The following is a 16035-nucleotide window of genomic DNA, read 5'->3' as shown; positions in this document are numbered from 1 at the left end:
CTGTGTGCACACACATGTACACCCCCAGAACAGGCAAGTATATCCACACTCCCTGGTACACGTGTACAATCACTGTACAGGGTCATCTGTCTGCAAACACACGTGTACACCCCCAGAACAGGCAAGTATATCTACACTCCCTGGTGCACACATGCAATCACCGTACAGGGTCACCTGTGTGCACACAAACACACGTACACCCCCAGAACAGGCAAGTATATCCACACTCACTGGTACATGCATACAATCACTGTACAGAGTCATCTGTGTGCACACACATGTACAACCCCAGAACAGGCAAGTATATCCACACTCACTGGTACATGCATACAATCACTGTACAGGGTCATCTGTGTGCACACACATGTACAACCCCAGAACAGGCAAGTATATACACACTCACTGGTACATGCATACAATCACTGTACAGGGTCATCTGTGTGCACACACATGTACACCCCCAGAACAGGCAAGTATATCCACACTCCCTGGTGCACACATGCCATCACTGTACAGGGTCACCTGTGTGCACACACACGTGTACACCCCCAGAACAGGCAAGTATATCCACACTCACTGGTACATGCATACAATCACTGTACAGAGTCATCTGTGTGCACACACACACGTACAACCCCAGAACAGGCAAGTATATCCACACTCCCTGGTGCACGCATGCAGTCACTGTACAGGGTCATCTGTGTGCACACACGTACACCCCCAGAACAGGCAAGTATATCCACACTCCCTGGTACATGCATACAATCACTGTACAGGGTCATCTGTGTGCAAACACACGTGTACACCCCCAGAACAGGCAAGTATATCCACACTCCCTGGTGCACGCATGCAATCACTGTACAGGGTCATCTGTGTGCACACAAACACACGTACACCCCCAGAACAGGCAAGTATAGCCACACTACCTGGTGCATGTATGCAATCACTGTACAGGGTCATCTGTGCGCACACACACACATGTACAACTCCAGAACAGGCAAGTATATCCACACTCCCTGGTGCACGCATGCAATCACTGTACAGGGTCATCTGTGTGCACACACACACACGTACAACCCCAGAACAGGCAAGTATATCCACACTCCCTGGTACACGTGTACAATCACTGTACAGGGTCACCTGTGTGCACACACATGTACACCCCCAGAACAGGCAAGTATATCCACACTCCCTGGTGCACGCATGCAATCACTGTACAGGGTCATCTGTGTGCACACAAACACACGTACACCCCCAGAACAGGCAAGTATAGCCACACTACCTGGTGCATGTATGCAATCACTGTACAGGGTCATCTGTGCGCACACACACACATGTACAACTCCAGAACAGGCAAGTATATCCACACTCCCTGGTGCACGCATGCAATCACTGTACAGGGTCATCTGTGTGCACACACACACACGTACAACCCCAGAACAGGCAAGTATATCCACACTCCCTGGTACACGTGTACAATCACTGTACAGGGTCACCTGTGTGCACACACATGTACACCCCCAGAACAGGCAAGTATATCCACACTCCCTGGTACACGCATACAATCACTGTACAGGGTCACCTGTGTGCACACACACACGTACAACCCCAGAACAGGCAAGTATATCCACACTACCTGGTGCATGCATGCAATCACTGTACAGAGTCATCTGTGTGCACACACATGTACAACCCCAGAACAGGCAAGTATATCCACACTCCCTGGTACACGTGTACAATCACTGTACAGGGTCACCTGTGTGCACACACGTGTACACCCCCAGAACAGGCAAGTATATCCACACTCCCTGGTGCACGCATGCAATCATGGTACAAGGTCATCTGTGTGCAAACACACGTGTACACCCCCAGAACAGGCAAGTATATCCACACTCCCTGGTGCACACATACAATCACTGTACAGGGTCATCTGTGTGCACACACACACACGTACAACCCCAGAACAGGCAAGTATATCCACACTCCCTGGTGCACGCATGCAATCACTGTACAGGGTCATCTGTGTGCAAACACACGTGTACACCCCCAGAACAGGCAAGTATATCCACACTCCCTGGTGCACACATGCAATCACTGTACAGGGTCACCTGTGTGCACACAAACACACGTACACCCCCAGAACAGGCAAGTATATCCACACTCCCTGGTACACGCATGCAATCACTGTACAGGGTCATCTGTGTGCACACACATGTACACCCCCAGAACAGGCAAGTATATCCACACTCCCTGGTGCACGCATGCAATCACTGTACAGGGTCATCTGTGTGCACACACACGTGTACACCCCCAGAACAGGCAAGTATATCCACACTCCCTGGTGCACACATGCAATCACTGTACAGGGTCACCTGTGTGCACACAAACACACGTACACCCCCAGAACAGGCAAGTATATCCACACTCGGTGCACACATGCAATCACTGTACAGGGTCACCTGTGTGCCCACACACACGTACACCCCCAGAAGAGGCAAGTATATGCACACTCGCTGGTGCAGGCATGTGCAGCACACACAGTCGCACCTGGTTGTAGAGGGCACAGATGTGCAGGGCTGTGTTCCCCGAGGCGTTCTGGGCCCCCATGTCTGCCCCATAGAACAGCAGGTGCTCCAGATGCTGCACGTGCCCAAAGCGGCAGGCCTGGGGGAAGAGCAAGGTGCTGTAGGGTCCCTGGGCAGAGGCTAGGGCCCCCACCCCTACAGACAGAGCCAGGATCCCCCACCCAGCACACAGAGGCCGGGACCCCACCTCAGCTCCCTGCACACCTGGTGGATCTCCTGCCAGCCATTCTCGTCGGTGGTCCCTAGCTGAGCGTGGTCGTGGAGAAGCAGCTCACAGCAGAGGGCATCCCCACCCCCCAGGGCGCTGTGGTAGAGGGGTGTCAAGCCGCGGCTGTCCTTGTAGTCAGGTGAAGCCCCCAGGTCCAGCAGGGTCTGAGGGTGAGCAGCCTCAGTATCCACACCAGGCCCAGCTGCCCCCAGCCCCATCACCAGGCAAGAGCCCCTCCAGGCCAGGCCCCGCCCTCACTGACCGTCAGTGCTGCCGCATTCCGCTGGCGTGTGGCACAGTGCACGGCAGTGAGCCCATCACGAGTGCGGAAGTCCAGGTGGGCACCGCCATTCTTCAGCACCTTTAGCAGGTCCGTGGCGTTGTCCAGCTGGGCTGCGAGGCTCAGGGGGCACTCTGGGTTCACAGACAGATAAGGGTCAGGCTCCCAGCCGCGCAAAGGCCATGACCCTCCCCGACTCCACTCCTCACCTCCTGAGTCAGGGTCATGGAAGTTGGGGTCCAGCCCCTTGTCCAACAGGCGTGCCACCTTGTCCGTGCTATGCAGCTGGACGTAGTCCATGAACTTCTTCAGGTTCGCCTGGAACACCGGCCGTCAGTCAGCCTGGCACCAAGGCCTCCATCATCTGAACATCACCCGCCTTCCTCCGGCAAGCCTCAGGCCACCTTCAGGCAACCCCCGCCACATCCCTACCAGTCTGACCTGGCACCTGACATCACAATTGTCACCCACGGTCCTGCACTCCCACCACGGCCCCAATTCCCACTCGGGTGGGCCCATGCACGGCTCAAAGCCCTTCCTTGCGCCCTGATAGCCAAACCAGTCACGACTGTCAGCTTGTACCCAAGTAGCCCCTCACCAAGGCCAGGTCACCCTGGTGGGGCCCCAAGCAAGTCCCCCACTCCAGGCCCAGTCACTGCCCTGGCTCCGTCTCTCCAGCCCTGCTGCCCCGACCTGCCTGGCCTAGAAGAGCCCGAGGTCCACCCAGGCAGGAACCAGCCCCACAGCAGCCCTGAATCCTCAGCACCCTGAGACAACCTGCTCCTTCTTCGGCCCATCTTCCTCTCCAGCTCACCCCACCGCAGACCCCCACCACAGGGACCCATCCTGTGACATGACTTTGATGGCCTTGTACTCATTCACCCAGTTTATTCACTCACCCCACAAGACCTCACTTCCCCAGCCGGCACTACGGACACCACACACACAAGGCAAGGTGCCCTGGCCAAAGGCCGGGGCCCTTCCATAAACACCCAGTGTACCTCAGAAATAGGGGAGGGTGCCATAGGGACCCCTGCCTTGGGAGGCAACCTCCTCAGGCGGGCCAGGCAGTGAAAGAGGAGGAAGTGCTCACTACCAGGGGAGAGGGAAAGGCCAGCTGGAGCCCAGGCAAGCAGAAACACGGGCTATGTAAGAAGTTCAGGCTCATCCTAAAAACAAACGAGACCTACTTCAGAGTGAGTCACTCATGTCTTGTTGGTCACTGAAGAGAGATCCGGAGGGAGGGGTGGCCATGGGGGAGGAACCCAGGCTGACAAGGTCAAGTGAGGGCCAGTGGCAGGAGGGGGGACCTTTCCACAGTGGACTCTGCCCAGCCATAGTGCCAAGGCCGTTGACCACCGCCTGCCCTGGGGCAGCAGAAAAGCCTGGCACAGAAGCCTGAGGCTCTAAAGTCACTGATGGGACCATTAGGGCACAGGGCTGATAGTTCTGATTCCTCTCCTGGGCTCCAGAGACCGCCCATAAAGTATCCAGCAAACAAGTGTCTGCTGGACTGTGAGCTGGGGGTGGAAGCCCCTGGGGAGGGGCTGTGGCACCCACCCTGCCCCTCTGACATTCAGTGGGAAATAGTAAGGTGCCCCCCTCAAGAGCATTTGGGGTCAGGCCCAGTTGGGGGTGGCACCCAGCAGTAGACACCTCAAAGGCATGCCTGGTGGGCACAGGGCCTGGAATCAGACAGATCTGGGTTCAGCCCCAGCTTCACTGTCTACACAGTCGGGCACTCTGTGTCCCCATCTGTGAAACAGGGTTATAACAGTCCCTCTGGAAGAGGATTAATGAGAGGTCTAATCACAAATGCCCAGCACCGGTCGACCACTCGATGCTGGGTGCCTTGTCCCGACAGCCATCACATCAGATGCCTGTCCACTCCCTCTCCCACCCAGCTTCTCACAGGACACTCCAGCCCCTAAGCCAGGGGGGTCGGCAAGAGTCTGATCTAACTGGAACACATCACTGTAACACCTGACCCCAACCATGGGGCCAGGAATCTGTGCCCAGCCCTTCAGCCACACCCAGTACAGGCTCTGGGCCCCTGATGATGGGGAAATGGACTGAGCTAAAGCTGGGGGACTGTGGTCAGCCCCAAGCTGGGGTGGGGGACAGCAGCCACAGGGAGGCAGGAGGGAACCTCAGGAGCCCCCTCCCCGTGATCCTTTACCTTTGTGTGAAGCTTTGCAAACTGCTTATCATCGATGAGGTTCTGGGCATAAACTCGCCGCTTGTATCGAAACTGCTCAGATAAAGAAAAGGTAGAGAAAATGCCCCCACCCCGGCTGAGCAAGTGAGTCCATGCACAAACCCCGTCCCGCTCATGCTGGCCACACCGCACCCCTCACTGCCCTCCTGTACACACCATCAGTCATACTACCACAGTGGACAGAGCTAACAGCTGCCATGCACCCACCACACTCAGGCATGATGCAGCCCGATGGAAGGCACGTGCCTAGCTGCCCGCAGCCTGCACTGTCCCGTCGCCTTCCCATCCCCAGGATTCTCAGCAAAATCCCACTCCTCTCTGAAGGCCTGATTCCAGGCTTACCATCCTAGACATCCCCCTCCACTCTCCAGGTAGAACTGACCCCACTTTCCTGTGCCACCACGGAGGCCCGCCCAACTTTGAGCTCAGCTCACAAAATCTTTATTCAACGCCCACTGCAGTTGGGCACCCCCCTCCACCCTGCCAAACTCCAAGACCTTCCACAGGACTGACCCCGTCTACGTCCCCACGCCTAGCAAGGCACTCAATACATCTTCACACCATGCATGGGTGAGTAAAGGAGGACACTTGGTTGGCCTTCACAAGACTTCACAGCTGGAGAAAGGAACAAACGTGCACACAGATAGCCCTGCTCACACCACACACCCCTCTGGCACTCACTCGTGCTCACACTCCTCCCTGGAGAACAATGCTCAGCGTCCACACCATCCATGCTGCTCAATGCACACACTGTTCAAACTACACACACCACACTGACTGTGTGGCACACAGCCCACACTGCACACACTGTGCACACTGTTCACTGTATACTGTGCATCCTGCTTACCACAATCACAACACTCACACTGTACTCACTGCCCCACACTGCAATGCTGTACACACTGCTCACTGCACACTACACACTGCACACCACTCACTGCACACACGGTACGTGCCCACTGCATACTTTGTGCACACTGACTGCACTGTGCCCACTCACTACACATGCTCACAGCACACAGCACACACCACTCACACTGTACATGCTGTGCACACTGCCCACTCACTGCACACACTGTGCCTGCTAACTGCACACACTGCCTGCTCACTACACATGCTCACTGCACACACTGCACACTGCCCACACTGTACATACTGCGCACACCCTGCCCGCTCACTGCACACACTGCACACTGCCCACACTGTACATCCTTACTGCTCACCCTGCCCACTTGCTGCACACACCGTGCCTACTCATTGCATACACTGTGTCCGCTCGCTGCACCCTGTACACGCTCACTGCACTCTGCACACAGCACCACACACACACACACACACACACAGCCTCCACCCCTCACCCCTCCCACTTGTGTTTCCCCACTGCCGTGCCCTTCACTGGTCCCGCCACGGGGCTTGGTGATCCACCCTGCGCGCTCCTCAGCTCACCCCCGCGCCGGCCACTTACCTCCAGGTAGGGCAGGGGCGTGTCCAGGTTGGGCGGGTACTCCTGCAGGAGCCGCTCCTCATCCAGGAACTTGCCGGCGCGGCCCCGGGAGGGCGGCTGGAAAAGCCCATAGTTGAGCGCGTCCTGGAGGCTGTGGTTGAGGGCGCAAAGCACGCGCTGCTTGGCGGCCCACACGGGCGCGGCCGGGTCCAGGCGCAGGCACTTCTGCAGCGGAGCGGGCTCGTAAGCTCAGGTCCCGGGAGCGCGGACCCGCCCCGCCGGCCCCATGCGGGGTGCCGAGCCCCGGGCCCCCGCCGAAGGAGTCCGGGGCTCGGGTGCCGGCGCCCGGGACCCCGCGCCTCCGCGAACCGCGGCCGAAGCCCCGCCCCAGGGGCCGGGCTTCCCGGGGCCCCGCCCTGGCGATGGGGAGGGTCCCGGCGGAGGCGGCGGGGGAGGGGTGAGTAGCCGTGGGCCGGGGGTCCCAGGCGCTGGGCGCGCCCGGCGTGGGTGGGGGAATCCCGGGCGGGGAGCGCAGGGGCACGGCCGGGCCCAGGGCGGCGGGGCTCACCGTCTGCTGCAGGTCCGGGATGCCGACGCGCACGACCACGGCGCTGGCCCCGGGGCCGTCCATCCCCGCGCCGGGGCCCGGGCCGGGGCCGCTCGCGCCGGGGAACGGAGCGCCCGGGGACTCCGCGCGGCGCCCCGGCCCCCCCTTCCCCCCCGCCGGAGCCCCGTCGGCCGCGCTGCGCGGGAGGGGGCCGGGGGGGGCCGGGGCCGGGGCCGGCGCGGGGGACAGCGGCTCCGGGGGCTCCGCAGGGGCGGCGGCGGCGGCGGCGGCGGCGCGGCTCAGCTGCATCGGCCCCGGCTCAGCTCGGCGCCTGCCTTCCCCGGGGGCGGGGGCGGCGGGGGGAGGGGGCCTGAGACGGGAGGGAAGCGGGGGTGGCGAGGGGGCTGCGCCGGAGGCGGGGGCCGGGAGGGCTCAGGGCCAGTGTTGGGGGGTTACTTGCGGGGTCCCGGGTGGGGGTGGGAGGTGTGTGCGGAGGGCGGGGGCCAAGCCACGGGGCGGGGGGCCTGGGGGGCTGTGACGGGGTGGGGGGGGGAGTCCTAGGCCTCGGTGGGGGGGGAGTGGCTGAGCAGCAAGGGCCGCGCCGCCCTTCCGCAGCGGGCGGGCATCCGCGGACCACCGGGGCGGGTGCGGCGGAGGAAGGGGTCCCGGAGCTGGGGTGGGGGCCGCGTTGGGGCACGAAGACCAAGGTAGGGCGAGAAGGGGAAAGAAAAACAATTAATTTCCGGAGGTGGCGGCTTCTCCCCCCCACTCCACCGACCCCCAGCTTCGGGCCTGGAGGAGATGGCGGGGATCCCCCCCTGCCCCAGGCCTGGGGGTCGGACCACGGGGACCTCCAGACCGGGGAGGGTCCGGGGCCCTTCCCACCGCCTTGGCGAGAGGCCCTCCGAATTAACCCTTTCGACCACGCCCTGGCGTGTTCGGCGCGGCTCCCCCACGCCAGCCTAGTTTGGGGAGTTTGCTCCGGACTTCCCCCCAAGGACCCCTGGCCGGTCCGGATCCAACGCCTGTCGCCCCCTCCCCGTCACCTTAGCGACGACGGGATGGGGGCGCGACCTACGGGGAAGGGCCTAGGGGAGGGGGCGCTACTAGTCTCCACCTGCGACTGGGAAGTGAATTTTAGTTTTACGCGTTGTCGTGGCAACGCGGGAGGGGGTGATGAGTGGGCGGAGGAGGGGGGAGCTCAGTAAAGAAACTAGCTCAGGCACCGCCGCCCCATCGGGGTGCATCAGGCCCCCCAGCCCTGAGCGGCCTCTCGGAACTGTCCAGCACTGCGAGCCCCTGTGCCCCCAAGAGCAGCCCCTAAGTCGAAATAGTTCCGCCTCCTGCAGAACTCTCCCAACCGGCTTTGCCTGGCGTTCCCCACCCCCCTCCTCCGCCCCCAAGCAGCCCCAGATCCTCCTAGAGGAGCCGCTGGCCCCCTGAGGGCAGGGCTTGAGAACGTTCACAGAAGAGCCCAGCCTGGGGAACCCCTCTGCCTAAGGAGGAAAACAGCCTCTAACCCCCAGCCTCCCCAAGAGCAGCTCCAGATCACCCACAAAACGGATTTTGCCTGAGCCTCCCAGGAATAACCTTGAACTGCTCCGGCCCCCATACACGCAGAAAAACCTCCCTACCCTCCCCGCCGTGACAACCTGGACCATCCTAAACACCCTGACCCACACAGAACAGAGCTTGGCACTCCCTCCAAGGACAGCCCCCACTCCCCAACAGATCCACCTCGACCACCACCTGCTCACCCCAGAGCACCCCTGACAGAGTGTTTCTGATGAGCCCTCTCCCCTCAAAACAGCCTCTGGTCAACCCCAGAGCAGGGCCTCTCTTCCCTGGGACCAGTCTGGCTTCCTCCTCCCGCCTCCCCAGGACGCCACTGACCGGGCAGAGCGGAGCCTCCAGTGCGGTGTGTGGGTCACGTCCTGCGTTCTCCCCACGCCTAGACGGTTGCTCCCTGCCCAGGAACTGTGGTCCCAGCATCACAGGCCCCTCCCAAGGCCACTGGCCTGGCCTGAGTGATGCAGCTGAGGGTCTCCCAGGGGAGGGGGCAGGATGGGAGGGGTGGGGGTCCCGGGAGCAGGGAGCAGGAAGGGGCCCTGGAGGCTCCCGTATCGGCAGGAAGCACCTTGGAAGGCACGAGGGCTGGATTTCCTGTGGCCCAGCCCTGGAGAGAGGAAACCAGTGCTTCCGGGCCCACCTCGTGTCTCCACCGTCTTCCTGCCCATGTCTCTCCCACCCCTGTCACCCAGGCCCCCAACTCCCTCCCAACCCCTCCTTCAGCCCTAACCCTAACCTTCCTTGCCGTCCCTCCCACCGCAACCTCCACCTGCCTTTGCTCCCAGGTGCCGGCCCTTCATCCCACTGTGGCCAGCAGAAGGTGGTGGATGGGGCCTCCCAGTCCACCAGTGATGGACTCTCCGCAGCCAGGTCTTCCACAGCCCTGGGCCTCCTCCCTCTCCCTTGGTGTCTCCCTGCAAGCCTGCCCTCGGCTGGGTGGACCCAGAGACCCTGGCCGGCACTCCTCCGACCCTTAGACTGGACCTCTGGACCCCACCAGCCGCCTCCTGCCAACCCACCAGCCCAGGTGAATCCAGCCACCCCAGGCCAGCACTGGGGCTGTGGCCACTGAGCATTTTGAGAGAAAATCTCACATCTTCACCAACCAGCAGCCCACAGATTGATGGTCCCCAGACTCAGCTGGGTCAAAGACCCACTGCCCGGGGCAGCACCGTAGCCCCTGCCCAGTGCCGCCCTGAGCCTGGGTTCTGCACAGTGCCTGGCACGCATGATGCTCACATCGTGAAAAGAGTCCAAGCCTGAGTCACTCCCCAGCTCCACCGCCACCCCGGCAAACAGCAAAAATAACAATACCCACAAGCACTCACACACATGACGTCGTCCGGGCTCCGGGGGGGTTCCTGGAGAGGAAGCCAAGGGACACGGGATGTCTTTGTCCCTTACTTTGTTGAGAATAATCCCCAGGTTCCCCACGGCCTCCCCAAGCTTCCTGAGGACCCTCCCTCAGGCCCACCAGACCCCACCGGCCAGGCAGGGCCACCCTGGGCCCAGGTCTACCCCCTCTTCTCTCCCGTCTCTGACCTGGAAGGTGGGGATTTACAGGACACCATGGCCCCTAGGGTTTCCCTTCCTTCCAACAGGGCCAAAATTCTGGAAAGATCTGTCCTTCTCACCATCCCCACTTCTTCCCCACCTGCCCCCACACACATTTAGACACAAATAGGCCTCACAAGGTCTGGGAGAGCTCATGTGGGCAAAGCACCCAGAATAGTGCTGGGTGCAAACCAACCCCTGGATGGACCCCAGCCCACTGCCCCGCTGCCACCCCAGGCTGAGGCCACTGCAAGGGCCCTCCCTGCCTCAGCACTTCCTGTGACACCTCCCAAACCTCGGCCCTCCTATCTTAATATACTCTCCAGCAAGGGGGCTCACGCCCCCACCCACCTTCAGGACCTCAGGTGGGCCTGCATTTGCCCACTGCTGGCTTCTCTCTTATCAGAGCTGTTGGCCTCACTTCAGCTGCACTCAGAGCTGTCCCCTCCTGACTCCTCACTATCGTTCCCCCGGCCCCTCTCACTCACTCCCTACCCTCCCTCTCGCTCAGCCCACAAACCCTGGGTGACCACTTCCCTGGAAAAGATTCCCAAAGGTGACACCAGCACCTGTGCTGCTCACCCCACAGGCACGTTTCTGTCCTGTCCCACCTGACTTCCCCAGAACCTTCACCTCCCTTGGTTTCCACACCTCAGGGGAGAGGACCCTCTGCTCCCAGGCCATCCCCTCCACCTTCCTCTCCCAGGTGGGCCTGCCTGGCCCCACACTGCTCCACTGCCTCACTCTGGTCCCCTGCCTTCCTCCTGAGGCCCTTCTAGCATACTCTGACTCACTTATTTGTGCTTTACTGTCTTTCTTTCCCTGCCAAAATGTAGGCACCCAGTGGAGAGAGACCTTTGCCGGTTTGGTCCACTGAAGTGTCCAAGCCCCTGGCACAGCCTGATGCGTGGCAGTGCTCCCCCTGTGTGACGGGTCAGCACACCAGCCTCCATCTGCAAGTCCACACCCAACTTCCCCTCTGCAGATCAGTCCCTCTCCCAGACTCCAGACCAGCTTGTGTAAGGCAGCCATCCTTGAATACACAGTATTTGCAGGGAGTAGAGTTTTTATTGCATCTAGTTATTGAATATCTATAGGTGTATTTAGGTTCCATTTTATCTTGAATCTTAAGTTTTATTTTTCTAGGAATACAAATCTATTTCTAAATAATTAGCTTTTCATTTTTTGATCATCTCTTTTCTATTTTATTCTGTTCTTATGTTTATTTCTTTACTTTTTTGAGTTTTTATGATTATTTTTCTTTTTCTTTTTTTTTTTTTTTTTTTTGAGACGGAGTCGCTCTGTCGTCCAGGCTGGAGTGCAGTGGTGCAATCTCGGCTCGCTGCAACCTCCACCTCCCGGGTTCAAGCGATTCACCTGCCTGAGCCTCCTGAGTAGCTGGGATTACAGGCACCCATGACCACACCCAGTTAATTTTTGTATTTTCAGTAGAGACGGGGATTTCACTATGTTGGTCAGGCTGGTCTCGAACTCCTGACCTCACGATCTGCCTGTCCTGGCCTCCCAAAGTGCTGGATTACAGGCGTGAGCCACCACGCCCAGCCTGATTCTTTTTCTAAATTGAGCTGGATGCTCATTAATTTTCAGTGTTTCTCTTTTGTCTTTTTTTCAGTGTTTCTTCATAAACCTATGAATTTCCAAGTACCACTTTCATTATGTCCCTTAAGCTTTCCTTTAAATTTTTTTTTTTTTTTTACTTTTTAAAACTAGTCAAGTGAAACAGAGTGAAGAAGGAACAAGTAACTGGCTGGTTGTGATCAATTAGCTGTAAACGCCGCTGTACTCGGACCAGCCTTTTTTTTTTTTTTTTTTTTTTGGACACAGTATCACTCTGTTGCCTAGGCTGGTAGGATCATAGCTCACTGCAGCCTCCCACTCTCCCACTCCAGGGCTCAAGCCGTCCTCCTGCCTCAGCCTCCCAGGTAGTCGAGACTACAGTCATACACCTGTTCCCTTAATTCTTGATAAGTAGTATTTTCATTTAGTTTTGTTCTGAATTTTTTTTTTTTTTTTTTTTGAGATGGAGCCTCGTTCTGTCGCCCAGGCTGGAGTGCAGTGGTGCGATCTCGGCTTACTGCAACCTCTGCCTCCTGAGTTCAAACTAATTCTGTCTCAGCCTCCCGAGTAGCTGGGATTACAGGTGTCCACCACCATGCCCAGCTAATTTTTGTATTTTTTAGTAGAGACGGTTTCACCATGTTGGCCAGGCTGGTCCTGAACTCCTGACCTCAGGTAATCCACCCACCTCAGCATCCCAAACTGCTGGGATTACAGGCATGAGCCACTGCGCCTGGACATTTTGTTCTGATTTTCTAATACCAATTATCTATTTTGGCTTGGGAATTGCTGAAAATATGCTTATTTATATTTGCAAATGCATATTGTTTTTTGTTGGGAGAAGACTAACCCTTGGTTATTGATATTTTATTATATATGGTCAGAGAAGGATCTGGATAATACTGATATTTTGAGGGTCTATGAAGACCCTTTCTTTGTATCCTACATGGTCCATTTTTGTAAAAGTTTCCTATTTATTCAGTAGGAATTGTTGGATATAGGTATTTCTATTCTTACCATATATATTGATATCATCTATATCATATGTATTGATTCATATATATGAATCAATAATTCATATCTATGGTACATATTAATTCATATGTATTCATTATATTCACATATAACTCCATTAGATCAAGCTTGTTTATTTTATTCACATGTTCTGTGTACTTTCTAATATTTTGTCTGTTTGATTTATAAATTACTGAGACAGATGTGTTCACATCTCTGCTGTGACAGTGGCTTTGTCAGTCTCTTCTTGAAATTTTGCCAATTTTGGTTTCATATACTTTATGGCTTTGTCATTAAATGCTAACAAGTTTAAAATTATTACAGCTTCCTGATAAATTCATCTTTTTATCATTATGTGAGACCGTTCTTTATCTCTAATTGAGCTTTTTGTCTTAATTTTATTTTTTCCGACAGTTAATATAGCTACAGCACCCTTCTTCATGGCCTCATATCTCTTTCCATCATTTTCCTTTTATCCTTTCCATCCTTATATTCAGTGTGCTTCCTAAATAGTATGTACAGCTAGATTGTTTTAAACCCAGTCTGACAATTTTTAATTTTTAAAAGTATGTATATTGTGATTAAGGATATACTTTAACTGATTTTTACCATCTTATTTCATGCCATTTGTACTTTTTTTCTCTGCTTCTTTTTTCTCTTTCTGCCTCTATTGGATTGATCAAGTTTTCTTTATTCTCCTTTCCTCCAACTCCCATTGGTTTGGAAGTTATGCATTCTCTTTCTGTCATTTTTATAAATACACTTAAACTTTGCACGTGCGTAATTAACAAAGTCTAAAGTTAATTAGTATCTCTATCTTCCTTCTGTGTAATAAAAAGAATTTAGAATAATCTCCAATCGCTCCTCTCATCCTATAGGTTTTTGTCCATGTTGTTATCTCCAAATTAGTCATCTCTGTTATTACTAACCCTGTCGGAAAATAAATGCTTGTTTAGACTTAGTTACATGTTAACCAGTTTTGTTTTGTTTTGTTTTTGAGTCCCAGTTCCACTCTTGTTGCCCAGGCTGAAGTGCAATGGCTGGGTCTCAGCTCACTGCAACCTCTGCCTCCCAGGTTCAAGGAATTCTCCTGCCTCAGCCTCCCAAGTAACTGAGATTACAGGCACTCACCACCACACCCTGCTAGTTTTTGTATTTTTAGTAGAGACGGGGTTTCACCACATTGGCCGGTCTGGATTTGAACTCCTGACCCCAGGTGATCCACCCGCCTCAGCCTCCCAAAGTGCTGGTATTGCAGGTGTGAGCCACCGTGCCCGGCCTTCTTGCCTCTCATTCTTTCCTTCTAGGTTCAATTTTCTTTTTCCTAAGTACATCCTTTAGACTTTATTTATTTGTTTGTTATTGAGACAGGGTCTCGCTCTGTCACCCAGGCTAGGGTGCAATGTTGCAATGTTGCAGTCTTGGCTCACTACAATCTTTGCCTCCTGGGTTTAAGCGATTCTCCTGCCTCAGCCTCCCAAGTACCTGGGATTACAGGCGTGCAACACCACGCCCAGCTAATTTTTAAAATTTTTTGTAAAGACAGGGTTTCCCCATGTTGCCCAGGCTGGTCTCGAACTCCTGACACTCAAGCAATCCACCTGCCTCAGCCTCCCAAAGTGCTGGGATTACAGGCATGAGCCACTGCGCCAAGCCTCTTCTTTGTTTTTAATCATTTCAGAAATATTTATTTTCAAGTTTCTAGTCATTAGTTCCATTATGTGAACTTTCTGATGGTCTGATTCTGCTTTTCGTGGCGTGGACTGATTCTTACACTTGGTGGATTGTTTCTGTGAGAATTTTATGACCAGGAGTTATGAGCTCATGTTGGGCCTGGATCTATGTAAGAACCTGAATAACCTGGATATGTCCCTTGTACCACTAGCCCAGCACTTCTTGTATGTCAATGCCTTGGCTTTGTGGCCAGGACCACAAAGGGCCATAGAATTCAAACTCCAAAGCTGGCAATAGTGACAGTTTCCCAGAAAAACTTTTTTTGCTTGGGACCACCACAAAGATTTATGAAAAATGTTTAAATGAAAAAGAAGTGTGCAGTGAGAATTATGAAAATGGATTGTTCCCTAAGGTTTTTGAGCACATACATGCCATTCTAAGTGTATTACACATATTAGCTCATTCGATCGTCACAGAGTCACTCAGGGAAGCACTGTCACTGTCCTCATTGAACAAGCGGTAACTTCACTTGTCTGGGGTCACTATGGTCAGTCAGTAGAGAGGCCGGTAGTCATGTTACCCAAGCGGGGCCAGTGTGAATCCTGTTCTGAGATAGTACGTGTCTTAAAATGAGGAGACTGGCCGGGCGCGGTGGCTCACGCCTGTAATCCCAGCACTCTGGGAGGCCGAGGCCGGTGGATCACGAGGTCGGGAGATCGAGACCATCCTGGTTAACACGGTGAATCTCCGTCTCTACTAAAAATACAAAAACGTAGCTGGGCGTGGTGGTGGATGCCTGTAGTCCCAGCTGCTTGGGAGGCTGAGGCAGGAGAATGTCGTGAACCTGGGAGGCGGGGGTTGCAGTGAGCCGAGATCGCGCCACTGCGCTCCAGCCTGGGTGACAGAGCAAGACTCCGTCTCAAAAAAAAAAAAAAAAATGAGACTGGTTCCACTCTTGGGATCTATAGGAGAACTGTGAACTCAGGAGCTGCTGGTGACCGAGTGGTAGCCTTGAGAAGAAAGCCACACTACCACACTACGGCCGGCGTCTGGGACCCTACCACCCTGAACGCACCTTACACCCAAAGCTAAGCAGGCTCGAGAAGAAAGTCATGCTGGAAGAAATAGAGATTGGGAGACAGGGAGGGTTCTGAAGGGGTTTGAGTTTCTAATTTTAGTCCCTGAAATCTGATAGCACTTCTGCAGTTTGGTTTCAAGGAACAATACATTTCCCAGAGAAGTTCAAGAGTTGGACTTGGAGCAAATGTCCAGCTCAGCCACCAAATACCCAGGTGGCCTAGGAAAGCTTCCTAGCCTTCCTATGTCTCCATGTGTGCTCAGCTAAGCTGGGGACTGTAGTACAA

General features: G+C 55.4%; 1 protein-coding gene across 7 annotated transcripts in view; it reads right to left on the bottom strand.

Annotated features, from left to right (window-relative positions):
• The window catches only part of SHANK3 (SH3 and multiple ankyrin repeat domains 3), a 64281-nt gene extending 54817 nt beyond the window's left edge, over positions 1–9464 (bottom strand). For 4 of the 7 annotated variants that reach the window (XR_008541883.1, XM_054676123.1, XM_054676126.2 and 1 more), the window contains exons 1-7: positions 7304–7606; positions 6757–6960; positions 5253–5324; positions 3283–3391; positions 3056–3207; positions 2790–2957; positions 2548–2664 (exon numbers count right to left, since the gene is read on the bottom strand). Coding sequence is in view for 6 of the 7 variants with exons in the window: in XM_054676123.1 (XP_054532098.1) it covers positions 2548–2664; positions 2790–2957; positions 3056–3207; positions 3283–3391; positions 5253–5324; positions 6757–6960; positions 7304–7591 (1110 nt within the window). In the remaining variant the exon portion in view is untranslated. Of the gene's footprint in view, positions 1–2547; positions 2665–2789; positions 2958–3055; positions 3208–3282; positions 3392–5252; positions 5325–6756; positions 6961–7303; positions 7954–9175 lie in introns of those variants that run through there. The other 3 variants (XM_063808078.1, XM_054676125.1, XM_054676124.2) reach the window with 3 other exon arrangements.
• Positions 9465–16035: the final 6571 nt, after the last annotated feature.

Source organism: Pan troglodytes, chromosome 23, assembly GCF_028858775.2.
Source record: "Pan troglodytes isolate AG18354 chromosome 23, NHGRI_mPanTro3-v2.0_pri, whole genome shotgun sequence".
NCBI lineage: Eukaryota > Metazoa > Chordata > Mammalia > Primates > Hominidae > Pan > Pan troglodytes.
The sequence above is the reverse complement of the archived record's forward strand: the minus strand, read 5'-3'. Positions and strand labels throughout refer to the sequence as shown.